The sequence below is a fragment of the Oncorhynchus kisutch genome, linkage group LG25 (genome assembly GCF_002021735.2).
Source record: "Oncorhynchus kisutch isolate 150728-3 linkage group LG25, Okis_V2, whole genome shotgun sequence".
Classification (NCBI taxonomy): domain Eukaryota; kingdom Metazoa; phylum Chordata; class Actinopteri; order Salmoniformes; family Salmonidae; genus Oncorhynchus; species Oncorhynchus kisutch.
The window spans coordinates 11,877,809-11,903,559 of record NC_034198.2 but is presented as its reverse complement, the minus strand read 5'-3'; the positions used below and the strand labels follow the sequence as shown (position 1 = coordinate 11,903,559).

At 45.5% G+C, this 25,751-nt stretch overlaps 1 protein-coding gene across 1 annotated transcript; it reads left to right on the top strand.

Moving 5' to 3' along the window:
- Positions 1–13,197: 13,197 nt before the first annotated feature.
- Positions 13,198–25,407, top strand: LOC109870204 (uncharacterized). The gene is made up of 3 exons (XM_031805108.1): positions 13,198–13,306; positions 13,403–13,455; positions 17,717–25,407. The coding sequence occupies exon 3, from the start codon at positions 17,812–17,814 to the stop codon at positions 24,610–24,612; it is 6,801 nt and encodes a 2,266-aa protein (XP_031660968.1). The 5' UTR covers positions 13,198–13,306; positions 13,403–13,455; positions 17,717–17,811; the 3' UTR covers positions 24,613–25,407.
- Positions 25,408–25,751: the final 344 nt, after the last annotated feature.

The following is a 25,751-nucleotide window of genomic DNA, read 5'->3' as shown; positions in this document are numbered from 1 at the left end:
ATGCCACCTGTTGCGCAGCAAGAGCGCACAGCTCATCAAACATCCCTATTACCCGATAAAAGGTCAGACGCAGCATCTGGGAGTCATAAAAAAACAAACACATCCTCTTCCTCGCTCAATGCAAGGAGGGTGGTGTGGTGAAATAACTAACTCATACTTTCAGAGAACCGGGGTTACGATGGTAACCTAAAGTTCTCTTTCAAATATTAGTTTCGGTATTTCTCTTATGGGATATACTGACCCCTTTTTTTGCCAGGCAAGCTTATCCTGACAACTGACTGCCCCGTGCGATTTATCACACAAATGGGCGCTGCCCCTCAGAAGATCTGGGGTCGTTGCAGTGAGAAGCCCAACTCGCTGCTGACCAAATATCTTGGATAGATTATGCCCTTAAATAAAGCCCAGGACGTAGCCATTCCTCTAGTGGAATGAACCTGTAGGCCAGCAGGAGACTTGTGTAGGGCAAAGTGATAGCCCCCACTTTCCAGCAGAAGAGGCATTGTTCAGTGAGACCTTTACCAGTGTAAGGTTTTTCCCAGGCGAACAATTGAACACATTATCTCAACCCTTTAGTCTTGTCCATTTAGATATGCAGAGTGCGTATTGGACACAAACACATGCGACTGTTGATGTTCCCAGAGAGAAAAATGGTGGGGGATGAAAAGCTATCAGCTCAAGGGGAACTCACATCAAAGATGGCTTAATAACCTTAGGGATAAAGGCAGGGTTAGGCCGCAATGATACCCTAACTGTGCACATGGCGAGTGCAGTGAGAGTGAGTGAATGCCACTTACACACTTGGCAGAGGCCATTGCAAGTAATGGCGCTGTCTTAAATGAAAGCATCTTAAGATCCACCTGATCCAAGGGCTCAAAAGGCTTTTGGCATAGAGTATCCAAAACAACTGGTAAGGGCCATGACGGGGCAAGCTGTTTGGACACCGGACGCAAAAGACGTACACCTTCACAAAACAGGCGACAAGGGGGTGTTTGCCGTGCTGTCGTGCTCCCAAAACCCACATGACAAGCCGAAATAGCTGCCAGATACACCTTAATAGTAGAAAAGGCCTTTCCTTTGTCTAATATTTCCTGTAGAAACAACAGGATTATCGGGACAGAGCACCGGAATTACACTGCCTGTGACTTAGTGCACCATTCCTCAAACACACGTGATTTACAATCATAAATTGACCTGGTGGATGAGGCTCTAGCACTCTGAATATTCTAAATGACATTTTGGGGATTCCCCGCAGTGTACAACTTGAACCATTCACGGGCCAAGGCCAGAGTGCCAACCGTTCCGGGTGGGTGGCACAGTAGGTTAAGACCCAGAGGGAGGGTCCATGGTTGACTGCATAGTAGTAGAATGATCTCAGCTAGCCAGTGTTTCTCTGGCCAATGTGGCGCTATTAGTATGAGAGAGACCCTTCTCCTGCACCCTGGATAGGGTGGGGGATATCAGGGCCAGTTGTGGGGATGCATAAAGGACGACTCGTGGCCAATAGTACGCCAACACGCCCACTCCCATCGTTGCATCCCAAACCCTCAGGGAAATAAACAGTGGACACAGTTTATTCTCCATCGATGCATAAAGATCCACTGCTGGAATGCCGACGTGCATTCAAACCTGATTGGGTAACTCTGGGTGGAGCTTCCACTACCCATATAGAGGGTTTCCCCTGAAGAGTAAATCTACCCCCAGATTCAGCACTCCCGGTACATGACTAGCTCTCAGTAACTGGGGATACACACTGCTCTACACAATCAGTCTGTGTGCCAGTGTGTGTAAGTGAGGGGATCGCAGTCCCCCTTGTCTGTTTATGTGAGCCACAACAGTGGTATTGTCTAATCTGACTAGAACATGACGAGAAACAACTTTAATGCTAGGGACACTGCAAGCCTTTCACGGCTGTTCATGTGAGTAGAACGGAGATGGGGTTCCCACAGAGATGCGTCCGCTGTGACTACTTTTCCATCTGGAGACCCTGTGAGTGAAGTGCTACCATGCAATCTATGGAGATTTGTACACAATGATGTCTGTGACGTTTTGGGCTCAGAGCTAGAGAAGAGACCCAGTGTTGGAACCCTCCCTCATGTTCATGCGTCCTAATGAAATGACTACTAAAGCCAGTGCCATCAAACCTAGCAGCTGTAGGCATGTTTTTAAAGAGACCAGGTTCCCTCTGTGAAAACAGTGCTAGCCAATTCTGGAATGTTCTTAAATTCGTTCTACTGAGAGGCGAGCTTTGAATGATACTGAATCTAAGGTTAGACCTAGGAAAGAGATTGTCTTCTTGGGAATCAGAATGCTCTTTACTGTGTTAATTCTGAAACCTAGAAATGACAGGTGTTCCAAGAGTAGCTGACTGTGTTCTAAGACATCCTGTCTCGATTGAGCGCACAGCCTCGGTACACTTCGTAAAAACCTGATTGACAGCGAGACGCCGAAAGGGAAATAAGGCCTTGAAAAGTGAATCTGAGAAATGTCCTGTTAGGAGGGTATATTGAGATGTGAAAGTAAGCGTTCCTCAGGTCGACGGATACGAACCAATTGCCTTGGTGCGTAACAGAGCAGTGTGTGTCAACATTCGGAACGTGTACTTTCTCACGTGCCTGTTCAAAGCACGTAGATCTAGGATTCGGGCGTATGCCGCCCCCCTTTTTTGGAACCAGGAAAAGCAGAGTAAAAACCGCAATGGCATTGGTCAGGAGAAACGCTTCTTTACTGCCCCTTTCCCCTATTAGCGATGTGATTTCTTCCTGGAAATCACATTCACTTGAATCGAGGCGGGGTGACAACGAATTGCAGTCTGCATCCCATGTCTATTGTGCCCTGCACCCAGTTTGACACTGCATATACCTGGCTTCGCGGCTGGCCCGCACCGGAAGAGTGCTTATGTGGCCTATCACCACCAGAAGGAGTGGTAGCTTCCTCTGGTGGAGATATAGGGAGGTAGGTACCCTGTTTGTTTTGATTTTGTGAGAAACAACATGTCTGGTTTTGCTTGTGGTATCATTTTTAATGTGAACTGACATTGTCTCTTCTCCTCTTTGGGCTGTACTCTGTGACCACTGACTTGGGTTCAGTACGCAGAACAGAACACTGAGGTGCCTGGGAACTTGCACCCTGGAACAGGATTGGCGGAAGAGATAGAACGGCACTCGGAGGAGGCCGTTCTCGCCTCTCTGGCAATGGGGACACTGCTAGGCCATCAGTTTCTTCCTCCTTACCCCCTGGGTGGGGTTAGAGGCCGAATGGCTCCTTGGGACCATGGCTGGGAAGGGAGGCTTCTTAGACCAGGAGCCTTTAGGGTCTGAGGTTCTCTGCTTCCTTGGGCTCGCAGCCTGGGGGCCTGGGCATTTTAAATGTTGAGAGGGGTCGACCTGCTGCAGCCTGGGCAAAGAGCTGGAGGGCTTCACCCTCCCTCTTCTCCTCCCCACACTGTTTTGGTATCATCTCGAAGGTGGGACCTAAAAGGCCTTTTGGGTCTACCGCAGCATCCAGGGTGTTCAGCTTCTCACTGTCAGACACTGTGGGAGATGCTTTTGTCGCCATAGCTGGGATGCTATGTTTTTAGCTGTCAGAAAATCTAGTGTGGTAGACTAGTCAGGTAGCTAGCGATTAGTGGGTTATCCTTGACGGTGGCAATCTGTGTTATGGCTGGATTACCATTTCGGAAAAGACAGATTATAAAAGATAGCTTGTGTAGTTAGTAAAAAACGTTAATTTTCAAAGTTAAACCACAGAAGCTAGCTAGGGTGGTGGCTAGCTTGCTAAAGACTAGTCACTGTTTGGATACAGCTAGCTTGGTTGTGAAATGAGTTAGTCATGTCAGAGCTGTACCTGTTCCTCCCTCTAATAATATTTGAATATATCGATTAACAGCTTGCCCCGTCATGGGACTTGCCAGTTGTTTTGGATGCTCTATGCCAAAAGCCTTTTGAGCCCTTATGGTGAAGGAAAATGACAATTGCCACAATGTACAGTTCAGAGAATAATGCCCTGCGAGTGAGTTGTAGCTCACGTCCGCTGGTGTACAGCAATCTTTAAGTTATACCACAGATTCTCAATTGGATTGAGATCTGGGCTTTGACTAGGCCATTCCAATACATTTAAATGTTTCCCCTTAAACCACTCGGGTGTTAGCAGTATGCTTAGGGTCATTGTCCTGCTGGAAGGTGAACCTCTGTCCCAGTCTCAAATCTCTGGAAGACTGAAACAGGTTTCCCTCAAGAATTTCCCTGTATTTAGTGCCATCCATCATTCCTTCAATTCTGACCAGTTTCCCAGTCCCTGTCGATGAAGAACATTGGATGGTGTTGTCGGGGTGATGAGAGGTGTTGGGTTTGCACCAGAGATATTGTTTTCCTTGATGGACAAAAATCTCAATTTGAGTCTCATCTGACCAGAGTACCTTCTTCCATATGTTTGGGGAGTCTCCCACATGTCTTTTGGCGAAGACCAAACATGTTTGCTTATTTCTTGCTTTAAGCAATGGCTTTTTTTCTGGCCACTCTTCTGTAAAGCCCAGCTCTGTGGAGTGTACGGCTTAAAGTGGTCCTATGGACAGATACTCCAATCTCCGCTGTGGAGCTTTTGCAGCTCCTTCAGGATTATCTTTGGTCTCTTTGTTGCCTCTGATGAATGCTCTCCTTGCCTGGTCCGTGAATTTTGGTAGACGGCCCTCTCTTGGCAGTTTTGTTGTGGTGCCGCCATATTCTTTACATGTTTTTTTTAACATATTTTTTAATATATATATATTTATCTTTTTGAATTTTACCCCTTTTTCTCCCCAATTTCGTGGTATCCAATTGTTTAGTAGCTACTATCTTGTCTCATCGCTACAACTCATCGCTACAGCGCCCTTTTAACCACTGCGCCACCCGGGAGGCCCCTTCTTTCCATTTTCTAATAATGGATTTAACGGTGCTCTGTGGGATGTTCAAAGTTTCAGATATTTTTTTATAACCCAACCCTGATCTGTACTTCTCCACAACCTTGTCCTTGACCTGTTTGGAGAGCTCCTTGGTCTTCATGGTTCCTCTTGCTTGGTGGTGCTCCTTGCTTAGTGGTGTGGCAGACCCAGTCAGAACAATTGTATATGTACTGAGATCATGTGACAGATCAAGTGAATCTTAGATTGCACACAGGTAGACTTTATTTAACTAATTATGTGACTTCTGAAGGTAATTGGTTGCACCAGATCTTATTTAGCGTCTTCATAGCAAAGGGGGTGAATACATATGCACGCACCACTTTTCCATTTTTTATTTATTAGAATTGTTTGAAACAAGTAATTTTTTTCATTTCACTTCACCAATTTGGACTATTTTGTGTATGTCCATTACATGAAATCCAAATAAAAATCCATTTAAATTACAGGTTGTAATGCAACAAAATAGGAAAAACGCCAAGGAGGATGAATACTTTTGCAAGGCACTGTACCCATCTGTACAAATATCGTTCTTTACTGCTAGGCAGGACACTAGTGATACGGGCCATAAATGTCTATTTCTCCCTTAAGGTGACCTGACCTGACCTCAACCCCCCTCCATCACTACCATATGTAATCGCTTCCCTGCACTCAACATAAACCAATCTTAGTTGCACACACTATATACCTTCCTCCTATAACCATTAACTTCTGGTGTATACCCTCTAAACCTTAGCACTCTATCAGTGACATGAATAGTATATTTCATATTCTCAAAACCCACCAATAGTAACCCAATAACATAACAGCCTTACCCAGGCCCCCTCTCAACCCTCCCCTTCCCTTCCCTTCTCCCTGAGACTTGGAAGTCTGGCACTGGAGAGGCCCGGGGTGTCAGGTTCATAACAAGGGCCCTTCAGGGTGCTCCAAAGAGAGCTTGGCCCTTCTCAGTGCTCAGATTATGGTTGGGTTTAATAGCTGGCAGCCATGTTCAAACTCCCCCAGCTTTGGCATGTAAAAACACAATCTACAGCTTCATTAAAAGCACTCGGACTAGCCCGTATCACCAGGCTCCTGATGATTATTTTGGAACTGCTGTGTACATTTTGTAGAGCCGCAGACATGTACAATGGCAGTGGTCGCTTTGTGCACTCAGCTGCCTAGCATGCCTTGGCACGGGCTCAGAGTACCCCCACTCCCCCTGCCAGCCAGCAACGCACACCAACCTCAACACTGGAGAGGTGTGGGAAATAAGGAGAGAAGACAACGTTAACACATGATCTAGGTCTTTGTAGGTTGTTAGCGGGTACAAGGGGGGATTTTGGAAGCCATAATTAATGAACAAACAGAGAGGTGTGCCGTGCATTGAATAAACATACGCTCTAGGGCACTGGTTCTCAATCCTGGTCCTGGGGAACAACGGGTGCACATTTTTGGTTTTGCCCCAGCACTACACAGCTAATTAAAATGATCAGGTGTGCAGTGCTAGGGCAAAAACTAAAATGTGCACCTCTTTGGGTCTTCAGGACCAGGATTTGGAACCACATCTCTAGGGAGTAATTCCATAAATAAGTCATTATGTAATGTTTACAATCATGTTTCCCAGCCAATGATGGAGTCTTACAGAGCACAATTTTCAGCATACAAAATGTGGGCTTTATTTTGCTCATATAAATCCATGAATTACACTGAGGTGGCAGACACTGCAAGAGGCTACGTCAATACCTATTAAATGTTATTTTACCCATGTGAATCCTGGCTCCCATGTCCACATGCCACTTTATAGGCCATGGCCCTCCTAAACCATGGAGGTCAATGGGGCTTCCTCAAACTATGACTTTGTGTCACTGGCATAGTGTACAGTATATACAGTATCTGTTGCATCTTCCAGGAATTATGATGGTCTCCGGTGTGAGTCGAGACCGAGACACATGCCACAGTATCACACTGGAGCCCTGTCTCACTGGAGCACTGTCTCCACTGCTCTACACACTCTTGTGAGACCGTATAATAAATTAGTTTGAGTTGAGCATGCATTTTAGTACCTTGATTCATGAAACTAAAGGAATGAATAAGGTATCATGGTTTCTATGAATTGTCACACCCTGATCTGTTTCACCTGTCATTCTGATGGTCTCCACCCCTCCCAGGTGTCACTCATTTCCCCCATTATCCCCTGTGTATTTATACCCGTGTTCTCTGTTTGTCTGTTGCCAGTTAGTTTTGTTTCGTCAAGCCTACCAGAGTTTTTCACTCTGTTCCTGTCTCTCGATAGTTCCTGTTTTCTAGTTTTCCCGGCTTTGACCTTTTCTGCCTGCCCTGACCCCGAGCCTGCCTTCTGTTCTGTACCTTTGCCCCACCTATCTGGATTACTGACCTCTGCCTACCCTGACCCTGAGCCTGCCTTCAGTCCTGTACCTTTGCCCCACTTATCAGGATTACTGACCCCTGCCTGCCCTTGACTTGTCCTTTGCCTGCCCCTGTTGGATTAATGAACTGCTGTTAATTCGACGTTGTCTGTATCTGGGTTTTACCTTGAAACGTGATATTACAAACTGGCCATGACTGATCCAGCAGACCCGGGCCAGCTGTGCAACGCCATCTGCTCCAAAGGAGCCACCATCGGTAGGCACGAGGAATTGCTTTGTGGCCTTATTGTGGGGGTCCACATGTTGGCTAAACACCATGACCCGGGCGTTGGACATTTGCTGGAGCAATTCCGCGGATTGTCTGGGAGGCAGCCTACCATGGTGGTAACCCCACAGCCCCTCAGTAACTCAGCTGCTAGCAGCGCCATCTCATCGGTCACTCCACCTTCTAGGGAGCCCTGTTTACCTCCCCCAAACGCTTCAATGGAGAGCCGAGCACCTGTCCGGCGTTTATAGCTCAGTGTGCCCTCGTCTTTGAGCTTCAGCCCTCCTCCTTTCCTTCAGATCGCTCCAAGATAGCCTACCTCATCACGCTGATGTCCGTGAGGGCTCTCACCTGCTGCATGGGAACAACAGCCATCCATATGAGTTAGTCTGGAAGGGTTCGTGGGGGAGGTGAAGAAGGTTTCTGATGCCCCGAAGCTGTCCCGAAGCTAATCCAGCTTCGGCAGAACTCCCGCAGGGTGGCGGACTATGCGGTAGATTTCGGCATGTTGGCAGCGGAGAGTGCTTGGAACCAGGAAGCACTGTTTGATATGTTCCTGCAAGGCATCTCGGAGAAGGTCAAGGACGAGCTTGCTGCTCGGGAGTTACCTACGGATCTTGATTCCCTCATCGCATTTCCCATCCTCATCGATGGGCAATTATGGGAACGACAGAGGGGGAGGAAATTCTATTTTGCTCGCACGTCCAGGGATTCCACCTGGCTTCCGAGTCATCCCGGAAGTCCCAGACGGTCCCGTTGCCGAGAGAACCCGAGGCTTCCCGATCTTCCCCGAGAGTCGCCGAAGACGGCCGAGTTACCTCTTCCTGAGCCTATGCAACTAGGCAGAGCTGGGTGTCGCCAGTGGAACGGCTCGAGCGACACAATCCCCTCATCAATTGGTCTACAGGTGCCATCAAGGGCTGGAGTCCGCTCTGCCACGCCCATTGTCTGAAGTCAGCGCATGGTTCTTCTTTGTTGAGAAAAAGGACAAGACCGGGGACTCAATTACATTACTGTTAAGAACTGTTACCCGCTACCACTCGTTTCCTCGGCCTTCGAGCCACTCCAGGGGGCCACTATGTTTTCCAAGCTGGATCTAAGGAACGCCTACCACCTGGTGCGGATACGAGAGGGGAAGACGGCCTTCAACACGGCCAGCGGCCACTACGAGTATCTGGTCATGCCTTTAGGCCTCACCAACGCCCCTGCTGTGTTCCTGGGTCTGGTAAATTATGTTCTCCGCGACATGTTGAACTGGTTCGTCTTCGTCTACATTGATGACATCCTTGTCTTCTCCCCGAGAACACGTGCTCCACATCCGTCAGGTTCTTCAACTCCTTCTGGAGAATCAGCTGTTTGTGAAGGCGGATAAGTGCGAGTTCCATCACTCTACCATCACCTTTCAGGGTTACATCATCTCTGCTGGGAGTGTCCAGATGGATCCTGGGAAGGTGAGAGTGGTGGTGGATTGGTCTCAACCTACGTACAGCTGGAACGTTTCCTGGGGTTTACCAACTTTTATCGGCACTTTATCCAGGGTTACAGCACCCTCGCTTCCCCCCTGTCTGCACTCACCTCTACCAAGGTTCCGTTCACGAGGATCTCTGCCTGCTGTATGGGTTATTCCAGGACCTCAAACACCGCTTCACCACTGCTCCCATCTTGGTTCCCTCTGACCCTTCCCGTCAGTTCGACGTGGAGGCCGAATGCTTCGGATCTTGGAGTGGGGGCTGTCCTGTCCCAACATTCTGCCCTGGACCTTGAGCTGCATCCCTGCGCCTTCTTCTCCCACCGCCTCAACGCCACGGAGAGGAACTACGATGTGGAAAATCAAGAGCTTCTCGCGGTGAAGATGGCGTTGGAGGAATGGAGGCACTGGCTGGAAGGGGTGGAACAAAAACCTGGAGTTTCTCCACACCACCATGCGCCTCAACTCCAGGCAAGCGAGATGGGCCCTGCTGTTTTTCCTGTTGAACTTTTCCCACTTTCAACCGGCCGGGGTCCAAGAATGTCAAGCCGGATGCCCTGTCTCGCCTCTATAGCCAAACAGTTACTACCCCAAAGCCCGAGACCATCCTTCCCACCTCGTGTATGGTGACGGCACTCAGCTGGGGTATAGGGAAACAGGTCCAGAAGGTGCAGCGGTCCCAGTCGAACCTTGGGGGGGGGGGGTTGTGCCTGACTCTGTCCGCTCCACGGTCCTGTGCAGTGGGACCATTCCTCCAGGCTTGCCTGCCACCCGGACTCCCGTCAGACACTGCCCTTCCTGTGACAACGCTTTTGGTGACATACTATGGTTCCAGATGCTGCCGCGTTTGTCGCAGCCTGCATGGTCTGTGCTCAGAACAAGGTTCTTCGTCCCTCACAGTCCCTGGTCCCACATATCCCTGGATTTCGTCACAGATCTCCCCCTGTCTAAGAGCAACACTGCCATGGTGACTGTTGTTGACTGGTTTTCCAAAGCCGCCCACTTCATTCCTCTCCTCAAACTACCCTCGGCCAAGGAGATGGCCCAGCTCATGGTGCAGCACGTCTTCCGGATCTATGGACTGCCCGTGGACATGGACTCTGACCGGGTTCCTCAGTTCTCGTCCCGGTTCTGGAAGGCGTACTGCACGCTTATTGGGTCGTAGGCCAGCCTGTCCTTTGGGTTCCACCACCAGTCCAATGGCCAGTCGGAGCGAGCCAACCAGGACCTCGAGACTACTCTGCGCTGCCTGGTCTCCGCCAACCCCACTCCTGGAGCCAGCAGCTTGGGTGGGTGGAATACACTCGCAACACACTTCCCTGCTCTGCCACTGGCCTATCGCGATTTGAGTGTTCCCTGGGTTATCAACCCCCACTCTTCCCTGAGCAGGAAAAAGAGGTCTGCATTCCTTCTGCCCAGATGTTTGTCCCCTACTGTCGTCGTGCCTGGAGGAGAGCCCGGTCGGCCCTCCTCAAGACCCCCTCCAGGTATTGACGACAAGCGGATCGCCATCGGACCCCGGTTCCTCGGTATCGTCTCAGCAGAAGGTACCGCTATCCACCCGTGATCTGCCCCTCCGTGTGGGATCCCGCAAACTCTCCCCATCGTTTCTCGGCCCGTTTCCCATCTCTAAAATTATTAGCCCCTCTGCTGTTCGTCTTCTGTAGCCCCGTACCCTTTGTATACACCCCACCTTTCATGTGTCCAGAGTTAAACCCACAGCCCTTTGTCTCCTGTTTTTGTCTCCGCCTCCTCCAGGTGTCGCCCATCTTCCCCATTATCCCCTGTGTATTTATACCTGTGTTCTCTGTTTGTCTGTTGCCAGTTCATTTTGTTTTGTCAATCCTACCAGAGTTTTTCGATTGTTCCTGTTTTCTAGTTTTTACCTTTTCTGCCTGGCCTGACCCTGAGCCTGCCTTCCGTCCTGTACCTTTGCCCCACTTATCTGGATTACTGACCCCTGCCCTTGACCTGTCTTTTGCCTGCCCATGTTGGATTAATAAACTGTTGTTAATTTCGACGTTATCTGCATCTGGGTGTTACCTTGAAACGTGATATGGATAGTGCAGGTAGTTTGAAATTCAGAGGTTTATTTTGTTTGCCCTATTCAAACATATCTATTTTGATATAAAGTGTCTCTATAAAGGTAAGACAAATGTGTTTATATCGTCATACTTTCACTGGCCAGATCCAACTTGCTTTATACAGTAATGGTGGCCTGATTCCCAGCTTGTCATACACTCTTAGAAGCAAGGGTTCCAAAAGGGTTCTTCGGCTGTTCCCATAGGAGAACACTTTTTGGTTCCAGGCAGAACTCTTTGGGTTCCATGTAGGGTTCTACAAGGGTTCTCCCATGGGGACAGCCAAATAACCATTTTAGGTTCTAGATACACTCTTACAACAAAAGGTGCTATGTATTTCACCTCAGAGGTGTTGGTTCTGAATGTTTGGGCTGTGTAATGATTCAGAACACTGTATATGAACCAGGGAGCCATGGGCCAACTGTATGAGTGCCAACTTGATGTATCCGAGAGGAACAGGCTAACAGGCTAGCTAACCCCAGGTGTGCTAGCAGCATCAGCGGACAGGAATGAGGGTCATTCCACCAGCCCTGCACCTCGTCCACATACTGCGACCAGCCAAACAGAAAAGCCAGAATTTACTGGGCTGCCATGACAATCTGTCAGTTAGTCATGTGCCTGCCTATATGGTCCCCAATGGCTGTGACTAATAGCCACTCACCCAGCCAGCCAGCCCCCCACTGCTGCCCAGCACAGGCCCATGTGTGGATGTCCATCAGATAGGCTATGGGCCCTGCCTCCCTGCATGATTCCCTGCCTGACTAACTGCCACACTCCAGGGGAAAGCAGCCCGCCACTCCAATTTCCTATTATAGCGTTGGCTGGCTGCAGGGAGAAGGGCGACGGGAGGAACTGACACAAGAGACCGTTTGGATCTGGGTTGGAAGCTGGGTTGCTAGGTGGAGAGACCCCCCTGCTGACACCATGTGACCTTATTCTGGGTGAGGTGAGTGGCTGGCTACAGATAGTAATTGGGAAATGCACTCGGATTGCACTCTACTTTTAAATCCTTCCATGAGTGCTGATGGCGAAGTAAAATAATCTCTCCAAAACAATGTAAGGACTTCCAGTATATTCTTTCAAACCATCTAGGTTAAACTAAAATGTACATTTTATTGTCTAACATTTAGATAAGTCTGTGTCACTAGCTTGCAAACAGAAAGTTCAAAGTCAAACATGTCTCCAATTTTCCTTTACATACTGCTTTTTGAAAGATACAATTCTCGATACTTCTGCAACAACCCTTTACTCTGTATCTGTCAAGTCAGCAAAGGCATTGAAGCCTCTTTCTCCAGACCCTATAATCACACTGGACCTTGCTTGCTGCCAGTAACAGGTGTTGGCCTGACATTTGACTGATTAGTTGAGATATGGAAGGTGTGACATAACGAGAGACAGGCCATTACTGTATGAAAATAGACAAAAATAGACCTGCTTAAATAGAGCACATTGGTACAGTAAGGAGCGAATTCAACGAAAGTGTATATGGTAAATAGTACCTCGAAAAATGTCTCAATGACAGAAACAAAACGCAATAATTGTCATTGGAGTATTATAATCTAAATCTGTCTGCAGGATTTCAGCATATACAGCAGCTTCAGTGACAAAGGCAGACCACATAGCTGATCCCAGACAGTAAACAAATCATGAACAGTGTGTGTTGGAAAACCAGCACTAACCCATCATTGTAATCAGATGTCATTTGCCTCTCATTCTACGCTTTAATGAGTGTGACACTTGTGTTGGTGATGCAATTAGCTATTTTTGATACCTTGTTTGCATGGAGAGACCATGGGAGAGACAAGTGAGTCACAGGCCAAAAGATAGCCAGGCACTAAGCCACAACCCCATGAGTTCACCAGGAGCTATAGACTGTCTCCACCACTCAACCCCTCACATGAATAGCCACTGTTAGTATTTGAAGATGTTTAAAGGCAAAGCTAGCAGGCTGCTATGGGCCCATGCTCCTAGATACTAAAATTAGCCAATGAGCGTTTCCATTTCATGGGCCTGCTGCCACTCGACACCAACATGGTTACTCCAATATGTGGGGTAGCTAGCTGCTTCCTGTGTTACTGGTCAGTGTGGCCACACCGGTTTCTGCGTCTATTTCGGTACAGACACATTTCTGTGCTCAAATTTGAGTGTCCTTTGCCTCACTGCATTTACCACATGGATCTCAGGGCTTGAGTAAGTTCAAGGACTTCTCTTTGGCTATTTCTTTATTACAACAAAACTTTTTTCCTGCTTGTGAAGTTGTTGTTACTCATGCCTATGTTTTTTTAGCAGGGGCCGTGGATTAATCTCTCTACCCCAAACATGGAATACACAATCAAAAGGTAAACCAGCATTTTATCTTCATATGTGGTAATAACTGTAAAATGCATGGACATGTGAGGGGATATTTGGATCACACCGTCAGGATCCTTTTTTTAATGTTTGGGGTGAAGAGCTCACAATGTGGACCTTCTACAGTAATAGCTAAACCTCACATATGTCACAGGTACATGACAAACATAATGTTATCCTTTGCTGTCAATATTCAATACTTTTTATTTTTATGATATCATATGCATATTTCGTACCAGTAAAACGTTTGGACACACCTACTCATTCAAGGGTTTTTCTTTATTTTTTATATTTTCTACATTGTAGAATAATAGTGAAGACGTCAACACTATGAAATAACACATATGGAATCATGTAGTAACCAAAAAATGTTAAACAAATCAAAATATATTTTAGATTTTAGATTCTTCAAAACAAGGCACCGTTTGCCTTGATAAGAGCTTTGTACACTCTTGGCATTCTCTCAACCAGCTTCACCTGGAATGCATTTCCAGCAGTCTTGAAGGAGTTCCCAAATATGCTGAGCACGTTGGCTGATTTCCCTTCACTCTGCGGTCCAACCCATCCCAAACCATCTCAATTGGGTTGAGGTTGGGTGATTGTGGAGGCTAGGTCATCTGATGCAGCACTCAATCACTCTCCTTCTTGGTCAAATAGCCCTTTCACAGCCTGGAGGTGTGTTGAGTCATTGTCCTGTTGAAAAGCAAATCATAGTCCCACTAAGCCCAAATCAGATGGGATGCCATTTCGCTGCAGAATGCTGTGGTAGCCATGCTGGTTAAGTGTCCATAAGTCCTTATGTGTTATTTCATAGTTGTGATGTCTTCACTATTATTCTACAATGTATAAAATAGTAAAAATAAAGAAAACCCTGTAATGAGTAGGTGTGTCCAAACGTTCAACTGGTATTGTGTGTGTGTATATATATATATATATACAGTCAAAAGTTTGTGGTCACTTAGAAATGTCCTTGTTAATGAAAGAAAATCAAAAAATGTTGTCCATTAAAATAACATAAAATTGATCAGAAATACAGTGAAGATATTGTTAATGTTGTAAATGACTATTGTAGCTGGAAACAGCAGATTTTTTATGGAATGGACTTGGACTTATGGACTTGTGAGATGTCTGTTTCTCAAACTAGACACTCTAATGTACTTTTCCTCTTGCTCAGTTGTGCACCGGGGCCTCCCACTCCTTTTTCTATTCTGGTTAGAGACAGTTTGCGCTGTTCTGTGAAGGGAGTAGTACACAGCGTTGTACGAGATATTCAGTTTCTTGGCAATTTCTCGCATGGAATATCCTTAATTTTTCAGAACAAGAATAAACTGACGAGTTTCAGAAGAAAGGTCTTTGTTTCTGGCCATTTTGAGCCTGTAATTGAACCCACAAATGCTGACACTCCAGATACTCAACAAGTCTAAAGAAGGCCAGTTTTATTACATCTTTAATCAGCACAACAGTTTTCAGCTGTGCTAACATAATTGCAAAAGGGTTTTCTAATGACCAATTAGCCTTTTAAAATGATAAACTTGGATTAGCTAACACAACGTGCCATTGGAACACAGGAGTGATGGTTGCTGATAATGGGCCTCTGTACACCTATGTAGATATTGCATAACAAATCTGCTGTTTCCAGCAACAATAGTCATTTGCAACATTAACAATGTCTACACTGTATTTCTGATCAATGTTAAATAGACAAAAAAACAGTGTGTGTATATATTTTTATGTTTGGATCACATAGTCAGTGATCCAAATAGATATATCAATTTAATAAACCAACTAAAGTTTTTTTTAATGAAAGTCCAGACATTTTATGAGAGCTATGAGGCGGAACTTTTAAGACAATGTTTGTTATGTTGCTGGCAGTAATGTTACATTTACTGCTTATTACTGTACGCATAATGCATATTCCTGTACATTGACTGTATATTACTGAATATTTACCTTGGGGTGTGATAGATAGCCTCTGTGCTGTAGTTCCTTCTATGCTATTAATAAACCAACCAGATGCTGGGAAATCACCGTCTCTCTAACTGGTTTCAAATTATAAGCACTGGAAAATAGCTTCCTGCCAGCCAAATTCTTCTGAAAAGTGGATGCATTCTTTCACCTTAACTCATGAATAGTGGTCACAATGACTTAATACAGTATATTGTTTTATATTGAGGGAAAAGGACTGAAAATGCATGTGTGTCACCTTCATTAAGTTGTAATTACCGTCCACAGCGAGAGGCCTATAAATGGCTGGATAACCGTTATTGATCTTGGCATGATCTTTGAACTTGGACATGAATCTGAATCATGTCTCTTCTGTGCTTTTGAATCAAGTTTTACTCAGGGTGTTTTATTGAATACAACACTAAGGCTTCTTCTATACATTCAGTACCCTCACTCTGTTTGTGTGTATATTTATCTCAATCAGCTGTCGCTAGTTTTAAGGAGTGTCCCAGTTTTTTGGGGTATTTTAGTTTTTTAATTATATTATATATTTTTTCTCCCTTTTCTCCCCAATTTCGTGGTATCCAATTGGTAGTTAGTATTTTCCCATCACTGCAACTCCCGTACGGACTCGGGAGAGGCAAAGGTCGAGAGCCGGAATGATTCTTGATTCCTGCTTAACCTGGAAGCCAGCCGCACCAATGTGTCGGAGGAAACACCGTACACCTGGCGACCGTGTCAGCGTGCATGCGCCCGGCCCGCCACAAAAGTCTTTATAGCGCAATGGGACAAGGACATCCCGGCCGGCCAAACCCTCCCCTAACCTGGATGACACTGGGCCAATTGTGCGCCACCCCATGGGGTCTCCCGGTCGCGGCCAACTTCGAAAGAGCCTGGAGTCGAACCAGGACCTCTAGTGGCACCAGGTTCTCTTTAGACCAGTGTGCCACTCAGGAGGCCTCCCCCAGTTTTGTATTAACAGTGAAGTTGACCAATATGCCAATTGTTAAGCTCCCAGGTCAGAATATCGAAATGAGTTAATGAGCTATTCTAGGCACTCACCCAGATAGCTAAACTAAGCTAAGCAGCTGCTGCAAAGTGTACTGTGAATGATGTCTTGATTTAAGGGCATTGTCGGTGCCTGATGTAGACATAGTCTCCATTTAAAATGTTTAAAGACCATTGTGCTGTGTGATTTCCTTATATATGCTTGACCATCAATCACAATATGAAAATATATAATAAGTAAAGTACTGTATGTCCATTGTAAAGGTCACCACATGTAACGTACTAATGCGAAAGCAACATGATACCCACATGGTTGTATACAAACCAATGCTGATTTATAGGAATGGTGCAAACAACAACAGTGACTACAAATTGATGGCCTTCTCCGATAATAACACGTATATATACACACACATATATATATACATATATATATATACACACATATATATATATATATAAAGACTAGCATGTAGATGTAATGACCATCTGCAGAGAGAGGCCTATAAATGGCTGGATAACTGTTATTGATCTTGGCATGATCTTTGAACTTGGACATGAATCTGAATCATGTCTCTTCTGTGCTTTTGAATCAAGTTTTACTCAGGGTGTTTTATTGAATACAACTCTAAGGCTTCTTCTATACATTCAGTACCCTCACTCTGTTTGTGTGTATATTTATCTCAATCAGCTGTAGCTAGTTTTAGGAGTGTCCCAGTTTTTTGGGGTATTTTAGTTTTTGAATGATATTATATATTTTTTCATTCCTTTTCTCCCCAATTTCGTGGTATCCAATTGGTAGTTACAGTCTTGACCCATCGCTGCAACTCCCGTACGGACTCGGGAGAGGCGAAGGTAGTCAGATACAGGGCAGAATGGGCATTAGCTCCTATAAAATCCCAGTATTTATTCTCATGCTGTTCATAGCCATTGTCATGCCTGATGTTTAGTAAAGGCCCTAAAAACATATTCCTTTCCTTAAAATAGCCTGCGGTATGGTGTGTGTTTGGGGTGTACATTGCTACGAGATAGTTGAGTTCACACATGTCATATACACAAAGGTCAGAGCGAAATATATGGTATGCCAAACCATTTAAAGTGCTATCAAAATGGACACAGTCTTTTTTTTATACCGTTAGGAGGAATTATAAAATAAATACCACAATGTCTAGCTGGTAATGTATTCAAATGATTAGGCTGATGAAATGTAAACTCTTCTCTACACAATCTGCGTAAAGCAATGACGTTATGAAGGCCCAGGGCTTCCTCTTTGATTGTGACACTGTATCTCTTTCCCAGGCAGATGGCGAGCTGACCAAACTGGGGACCATATAGACTCCACCATCTACAACCTACTGCAGAGGTGTGATTGGTGTCAACCATCAGCCTTCACCATGACCTGTGTGGAGAAGCGTCAACACGTGAGCCACCGGAGCACCATGCTCCACCACCGCTTCCCCAACGGCTTCACTGAGATCTTCATGGACGAGACGGACCGAGAGGTCAGCACTCTCACCGACCGCGCCTTCCGGAGCCTGTGCATCGGAGACGAGGCCGCCTACAACGATGAGTTCTCATACGGATACCCTTTCAGCTGTCACAAGCCCCTAGTGGAGGAGCCCCTGAAAAGGACTAAAGACACTGGTAAAAAGCACCAAATCAATGGTACCATTGGCACTCAACTCTGGAAGCAGCAGAAGAGCATGTCTAGTTTGACCCTCCTCAAGGCATTCAGTGCTACAGAGGAGAAATGTGAGGGCATGCTGATTAAAAACTGGGATTTTAAGGACACTAACGGAGACTCTTGGGATAAGTCGGCCCTCCTCAGCATCGAAAGGGAACTATCGGAATTCTCCTCAGATTATAACAACCTCATAGCCAAGAAATCAGGCAAGGATGCAAAGTTCTCTAAGACAAAAAACTGCATATCCAACTTCAAGCTGCGGAAACTGCACATCAAAAACTGTTTTCTCCACAGCGAGTTCAGCCCATTCCAATCGTGGAGGGATTTTAACCACTCTCCGTTCGGCCAGGAAGACATCACCTCCATTCCCCATGTGGTGGACAACCTCCCTAAGTGGTATGACTCCCCTTTATACAAAGAGCTGACTGAGGCACATAGAATAGAGACTTTGCGTGCAGAGGAGACGGAGCAGCAGTGGCAGAAACCAGTTGAACCCCCTCCTCCTCCTCGTCCTCCACCCAAGGTTCTACCAAAACCCTCTGCCCCTGAGAAGAGGTGTGCATCAGACACCTCTTCCCAGGGTGAAACCAGCACCCCCTGGAGAAGAAACAGAGTGAGAGTCAAGAGTGCTGTGCCTGTCAACCAACCAGGACTACTTTGCACTCCCACTGAAACCCCCAAACTGGTGGAGGAGAGTAACATACCTTATAAAAAGAAAGTAAAGTCGATAAAGGTGAAAGAAGTGGAGGAGCCGTGCTCTTTGACCTCTACTCCATTCAGCATTTCTCAGCTGATGACACCCATAATACCATCCAGACAGGCCACAGACACCTCAGAGATCCTGTCAGCGGTGCTCTCTCCCTCTCTCCTTGATCTCACCCGCCTAGACTTAGAGCATGTGTCGCCAGTCAAATCAAGGTCGACCCCAGAGGTCATCAAACGAGAGAGCTACAAATCCATCGCGTCCAGTTTGTTGTTCAACCTCAAGGATAACAGGAAGAGGGTCAAGAGCAGGTACAGCCCGCCAAAGTTCAAAACCGAACAGGCGGATCGGCGTACTCTGTCTCCAAAGCTGCTGGAACAGAGACTACTCAAATATGCACAAGCTCCTTCTGACGTTACAGCTTCTGGCTTCAGTACACCTGCCATTCTAGCCTCTGGCTTCAGTACACCTGCCATTCTATTAGATGGACTGCCTATCTGTAGCCCTGATGTTTCGGAATCTAGCAATGCTGGTCTTAGGAAATATCTAGATTCTGATATATCAGACGATTACTTGATATCCAACTTATTGCAAACCAAAAGAGAGGCTGCGGCTAGCAGGAGCCCCGGGTCTCCCTTTTCACACCCAAAGGTGAACAAGAGCCCTCGGACTAAGAAGCAAATGTACCCAACTCTGAACTTGTACAATAGTCTTGTAGAGCCAGAGATGAAACACTTCACACCGTCAATGAATAAGGATACTTTGTCCATTACCACACCAAACAAAGGGCTTTCTCCGAATATGTCGGACAACACAAAAGACCATCCTATTACACAAAAGGATAGGATTTCTCTGAATATATCAGAAAAGCCAGTGAAAGAGATGTCGGTGCTAAAGGAGAAAGGTGTCGGTGACCAGCCTGTACATACAAGAACGAATAGGGAAGCATTACCTACAACACAAAACAAAGTGTTATCCCCAAATAGAACAGACAATGCGAAACAGCCAACAAAAGACACAGTGGAATTCAAGGAAAAACATCATGATGAACAGACTGCAAGTACAAGAGAAGCCATCACAGCAACTAGGGACACATTGATAACAGCTCAAAATGAACTGCTGCCCTCAAATAGAACGTACAACACCAACAGGTCAACAAAGGACATGATAGAGTTAAATGTCAAAGACAGTGTTGAAGAGGTTATGAGAGCCGGTATGGAAGCAATATTTACCACCCGAAACAAACTATTCTCTCCCAATAGAGCAGAAGCTGTTGAAGCGTTAACCAATAAGACCAACATTGTCAAAACAGAGGACCCTCAAGTGAAAGATGAAAAGGGAATTGTAGTAGAGGATAGACATTTGTTTTATTCATTTTCAGTGCCAAGGCCAAGCTACAGACAGATAGAGCCACAGGCAACAGGTGACATTTATCCAATGGAAAACATCCTCGCCAACGGATTAATAGAAAGTTCAGAAAAAGAGAAAGAACGTATGGTGGTAGAAAAAGAGAAGGAGCCTGTTAAAGAGCAAGGCAGGTTTAAGCATATATTTTCAGCGAGACAGAACAACTATATTAAAAGCCAAAGATATGCACTGATGGAGAATGGTGAGGAAGAGCAGGAGGAGGAAGATTTAGAACCTAAAATGGAGGTGAATAACAAGAAAGACATGGATAAGGAAGTACAGGATGCAGAGAGGTCAGTGCACAAAGAAATGAAAGATAGTGAAAATATAATAAGCGACTTACATGCACTTAAAGAGCTGGAGAAGGCCAGATTGGGTGGACGCCATAGCAAGGACGGTGAGAATTTGAAGCCCAAGCCAATGATAGATGGGGAGGCAAAAGCGAAAAACGATTTAATTTCAAGGGAGCTTAGGAACATTAAAAGGGGTATTCTTTCTATGCGAGGAAACACGTTCGCTAAAAAAGAGGCATTTGCGAATAAAGAGAAGGAGCAAGCTAGGCGTGATGTATTCTCAAAGATAGACAACAATGTGGTTGTAAACAAATCTTTGATCAATGACAATTACGACAAGGCTAAAATGGCACTCGAGGAAATCATATCGGATAGAGCAGAGAAACGTAAAAATCAAGTATTTAGTAATAAAGAATGTGAAAACAATAGAGTCCCTGATGAGAACCCTGATGATAGTTATAATGTTAGAGTCCAAAAGAGTACACCAGCTAGACAGGATTATATCAGGAAAGCAACAGAGGGGAAACAAAACGAGGTCAGAGGGAGGCTAGGGGATCTGAAGGATCATCATCAGATACAAGGAATTCTTTCCCAGACCGAGACAAAACTTGGCGAAAATCACAGATTCGGTGCCACAATCTACACTGAACAAAATAAACTGGCAACAAGATATATCAGGGAGGAGCAAGTGCAAGGAAACACAATCAATAATGTCAGTGACAAACAAAAACACAATATTAGATCCAGCAAATACCCAGCAGAGGAGAGTGATAGAACCGTAGCTAAACAGCTATCAGTTGAAACAAGATATGACACCTCTAGAAACGATGAGGTCGTCACAGAGGAGAGTCAACCGGACGCACCAGTTATCAAACCAAAGGTACCACCGAGGAGCAAGAAAGGGAGCATTAAAAAAGAGGACAGCTCAGAGAAGGGGAAAGAATGTGCAAATGTAATGGACATAATTGAGGAGGGCACAAAGAACAAGGACTTTTCAATTAGGGATAGTAAAAATGATAACATTCTACGAAAAGAGAACACACACGCAAGGGGCAAGGTCTCAAGTAAGGAGGCCCTCGATGCAAAGATACAAGCTGATCAACAAACAGATGCACTTGAAACGGAGAAGACAGCTGAGCAAGAGAAGCGTTTTGTACAAAATAAACACCACGTTGGTCTGCCAGGAGGAGAGTACTCAAAATATCCACATGAGGCAAATACCTGTTTTTCCCCCAGTGAGGAGAAGGAAAAAGAAATGAAGGCTCTATTAAATGAAAGGCAAACTAACACACTTCCTCGGAAGAAACTCAAAGCAGAGAAAATACAACACAATAGTGAACAACAGGAACAACTGTGTGTGAGAAGGAAGGCCCCTTTAAAACCAGACAAGGATCATTCAAAACCTTCAAACCAAGTAAACACCAGTACTGAGGATGAATCAATTATGAAAAAAGATAGCATGAAAAAAATTCAAGCGACTGAAGAGTCGGACAAATCAGTTAGGGTTTGTGAAGATATTGTACATGTTGATGAAGTACTTGACCAAGATATTAGAGAAACATTAGTGTCCCCGTTGTCAAATGGCAGTAGTATAAATCCAAGTCAACAGAATCAAACCAGTATGTCCCCGAAGTCATCATATTTCTTTGTCGAAAATACATTGCAAAGAAACCTTGAAACTGACTCAAACATCTATCATTCTTTGGAGAATTTGATTGTAAAGTTTGAGGAGGTTGAGGAAGGAGTAAAGGATGGTCCAGAACGTGTGAGAGGGGATTTGGAGAGGAGGACAGAAGTGGGGTATTACTCTGTAAGTGATCATGAAAATGAGGACGTTGAAGACAAGCCAGTAGTCCGTCCCAGGCGAGACAGAGAAACATCCCTGAAGGAGGAAAATGGGCCGAGAGCCAGAGAGATGGACAAAAGAGGATGGTTCCAGAGCCCGATGGACAACACAAACAATCAAACGCCAACATCTCAGTCCAACGTCTCTTCGCCCGTTCTGGGGAAACCGGCTCTATTCAAAGTGAAAGACAACATATTAAATTATCATGTCTCGCCTGTAACCAAGACAGTGAAACCGGTTCTGGACAAGACAAACCATGACCCATCGCAGCGTGCACCCTGGTCACCCAGGGAGAGCTTGAGTGGCTCTGAGAAAAGCGAGGAAGAGCATCTTGATCATCCAAAAACATCCATTGAAGTGCAGTCACCCGATAATGCCGTCACCACACCAGACAAACACTTCAAACCCAAAGAGACGGCATCTCCCCACTCTTCACACTCACTGCTGTCTCCCTCAAAACTAACCCCCGAGCACAATCGGAAAGGCCAACGTGCGCCGTGGTCACCCAGGGAGAGCTTAAGTGGCTCTGAGAGGGGCGAGGAAGACCATCTTGAAATCCCTGAACTCCATGCTGCTACCATCACAACAGACAAACACCTCACACCAAGAGAGACTGCATCTCACCACTCACCACTCACCCCACTGTCTCCCTCAAAACTGACCCCCGAAAACAGCCAAAGAGGCCAACAATACGGGTCTTTCCTCACAGTCACACAGGAATATAACAAACATTCAAGGCTAAGCCCATCATCAGAAGAAAGGACAAGCACAATGGATACAGCTGATGACACCCCAGAGGTTTACAAGGTGCCCAGCGAGAGGTCTGGTTCTGTCTGCCGCGCCAACGACACCCAAGGCCCCGGCAGACCCCCCGTGGTACCTCCCAAGTCCGAGAAGGCCCTCTTCAAAGCCATGAAGCTGACCACCAGGAGGATCCAAAAGGAAGAGAAGGAAAGTCAACCGCAAAAGAGCAGTACTAAGAGCTGTAGTAGTAGAAGTGACAAAAACAAGAGGGATAAATCATCGGAGCAGAAAAGTAGTAGTAGTGATAGTAGTGAGAAGCATCGTACTAGAGGGAAGCAACATCAGGAGAGGACAGAACACAGCAGCCGTAGCAGCGAGAAGCACAGCCGTGGGGAATCAGAGCATCAAGGCCGTAGTCGTGAAAAGCACAGGCACAATGAATCAGAGAGCCAGGCCCGTAACAGTGAGAAGCACCACGATGGTGTACCCGAACATCAGAGCCATAGCAGTGAGAAGTCCAGGCAAGAAAGAACAGAGCCCAGCAGTCGTGGTAGTGAGGAACACAGGCATGGGGAATCGACGCGTCAAGAATGCAGCAGTGACAATCAGAGACATGGAGGATCCGAGCGTCAAAGCCGTAACCGTGACAAACAACGCTGTGGCGAATCAGAGTGCCATAGGAGTGAGAAACACAGCCGCGACAAGCCAGAACAGAGATTCCGTAGCAGTGACAGAGCTGTCAGTGAGCAAAAAAGTCCAAACGGTGAGAGATCCATGACTGGGAGACAACAGCGCCTTAGAGCTCAGAGTATGGACAGACACATTGGTAATAAAGCAGAAGAGAGAATTCGTAGCAGTGAGACATCTCCTAGGGAAAGACCGGAGCCGAGGAGTCAGCGTATTGAGAAGTCCATTAGGGATGAGCTGTCTCAGAGGGGCCGAGCCCGCGAGAGATCCAACAGAGAGAAACTAGAACACAGAAACCACAGTGTTGATTCCTATGCCAGTGACGTTATAGACTTGACATCACCTCACCCTAATCTATCCCGCCAGTCAAGTTACACCAGCCAGTTCTCCCGTCAATCCAGCATCGAGCACCGTTATGCCTCCTTCCCAATGACCCAACGGAAGTTATTGCAGGACCCAGACTCTGGGCAGTACTTCGTAGTCGACATGCCTGTCCAGGTCAAGACGAAGACCTTCTTTGATCCAGAAACTGGGAATTACGTGCAGCTACCTATTCAACCTCCAGAAGGCGCCACCATGGAGGTGATGAACGCACCAATGGTGCTCTACCAAGGTTCCTTTGTCCCAGTGCCTGTCTCATCCATCCCATCACAGAAGTCCACTGTCCACCCCTCACAGCTGGACCAGGAAGACTTTGAAGGGATGCGGGAAAGGCAGAGATATAAACACAACGGCGAAGGCCACCACTACCTAGAGCCAGTGTATGGCTCACAAGACCACATGCTAGGGGAGTTCTTAGGCACTGAGGACCTTTATGACTGTATGAACTGATAGGGCTTTTATCAACTTTGCGAGAAAAGTTTAACAGTCTTGAAGTGGAGTGTTAATTTGCATTTGTGGTTAATACGAGCTACTGTAGAGTTAATATATAAGTGGCATTTGGGAGTGTCTGACCACAGGGATTTATGTATGATTAAGATATGATTCATAAAATGTTTTTTGAAGGAAAATGACAGCATAAAGAAAAAAACATGGAAGTTCTATGTACATAAGTATTTTCACACGTAGACAGGAAGTTTGGTTGTAAATCTTGAGAGGATTTCTATGAATATAATTGAAGTGGTGTTTCACCTCTTTTCATGAATGGTTGTAATTGTTTTATTGATGTCAAGTTTTGCTTTTTGAGACTTTTTATCCCACAAAGCTGTTTGCCCTCACAAATAACACAATTTTTGACAGATTTTTTTATTTTTTATTTAAACAAAAAGGACACATTATGTTTTGATCTACGTTTCAGTAGTCATTACCAATATCAATTTCGTTATTTTCACTCTAATATACATGCATTGTATATTAGATTATGCATTGTGTTTTACATGCACGAGTTGAAATATTTCATGCAACTGAATATTGAAAGTCGCATATTCTGTTTTATACTTATATCATAAAATGTATTAATGTATTTACATTTATTGTAAGTGCCAATAATTGATCATTGTAACATGATTGGAAATACTCGGAGATACTTGGAAATATGTTTGGCAGTGTTTTGGATTTAATGACTAGATAAAGCAGGGCTGCATTTTGTTTTTATAAATCATTCCAATAAAAAGAACCTCTGAAGAACTAGGGTTATCCTTTGTTGTAATTTCATAATCTTGATGTTGTAAAAATATATATAGCTTACATTTCAAAAAGTGATTTTTATCAATTTTAAAATGGCTTACCTTTTCATAGGTAGCAAGAGTTGATGATCAGGCCTACACTACACTTATTACACCGCATTGTAATGCTTTTCCATTTTTGGTTCATCTCAATTTATGGTGAGAGATCTTTTACTGTGAATGCAAGATTGGCTTTTTAAATGTGAAACTCAGCCCTCTGGCGCCATCTAGTGTGTATTGTTCATTACATTGAAGATGGAAATCGCAAACCTAGTGTATGATGTAGCAAACAAACAACAATATGAA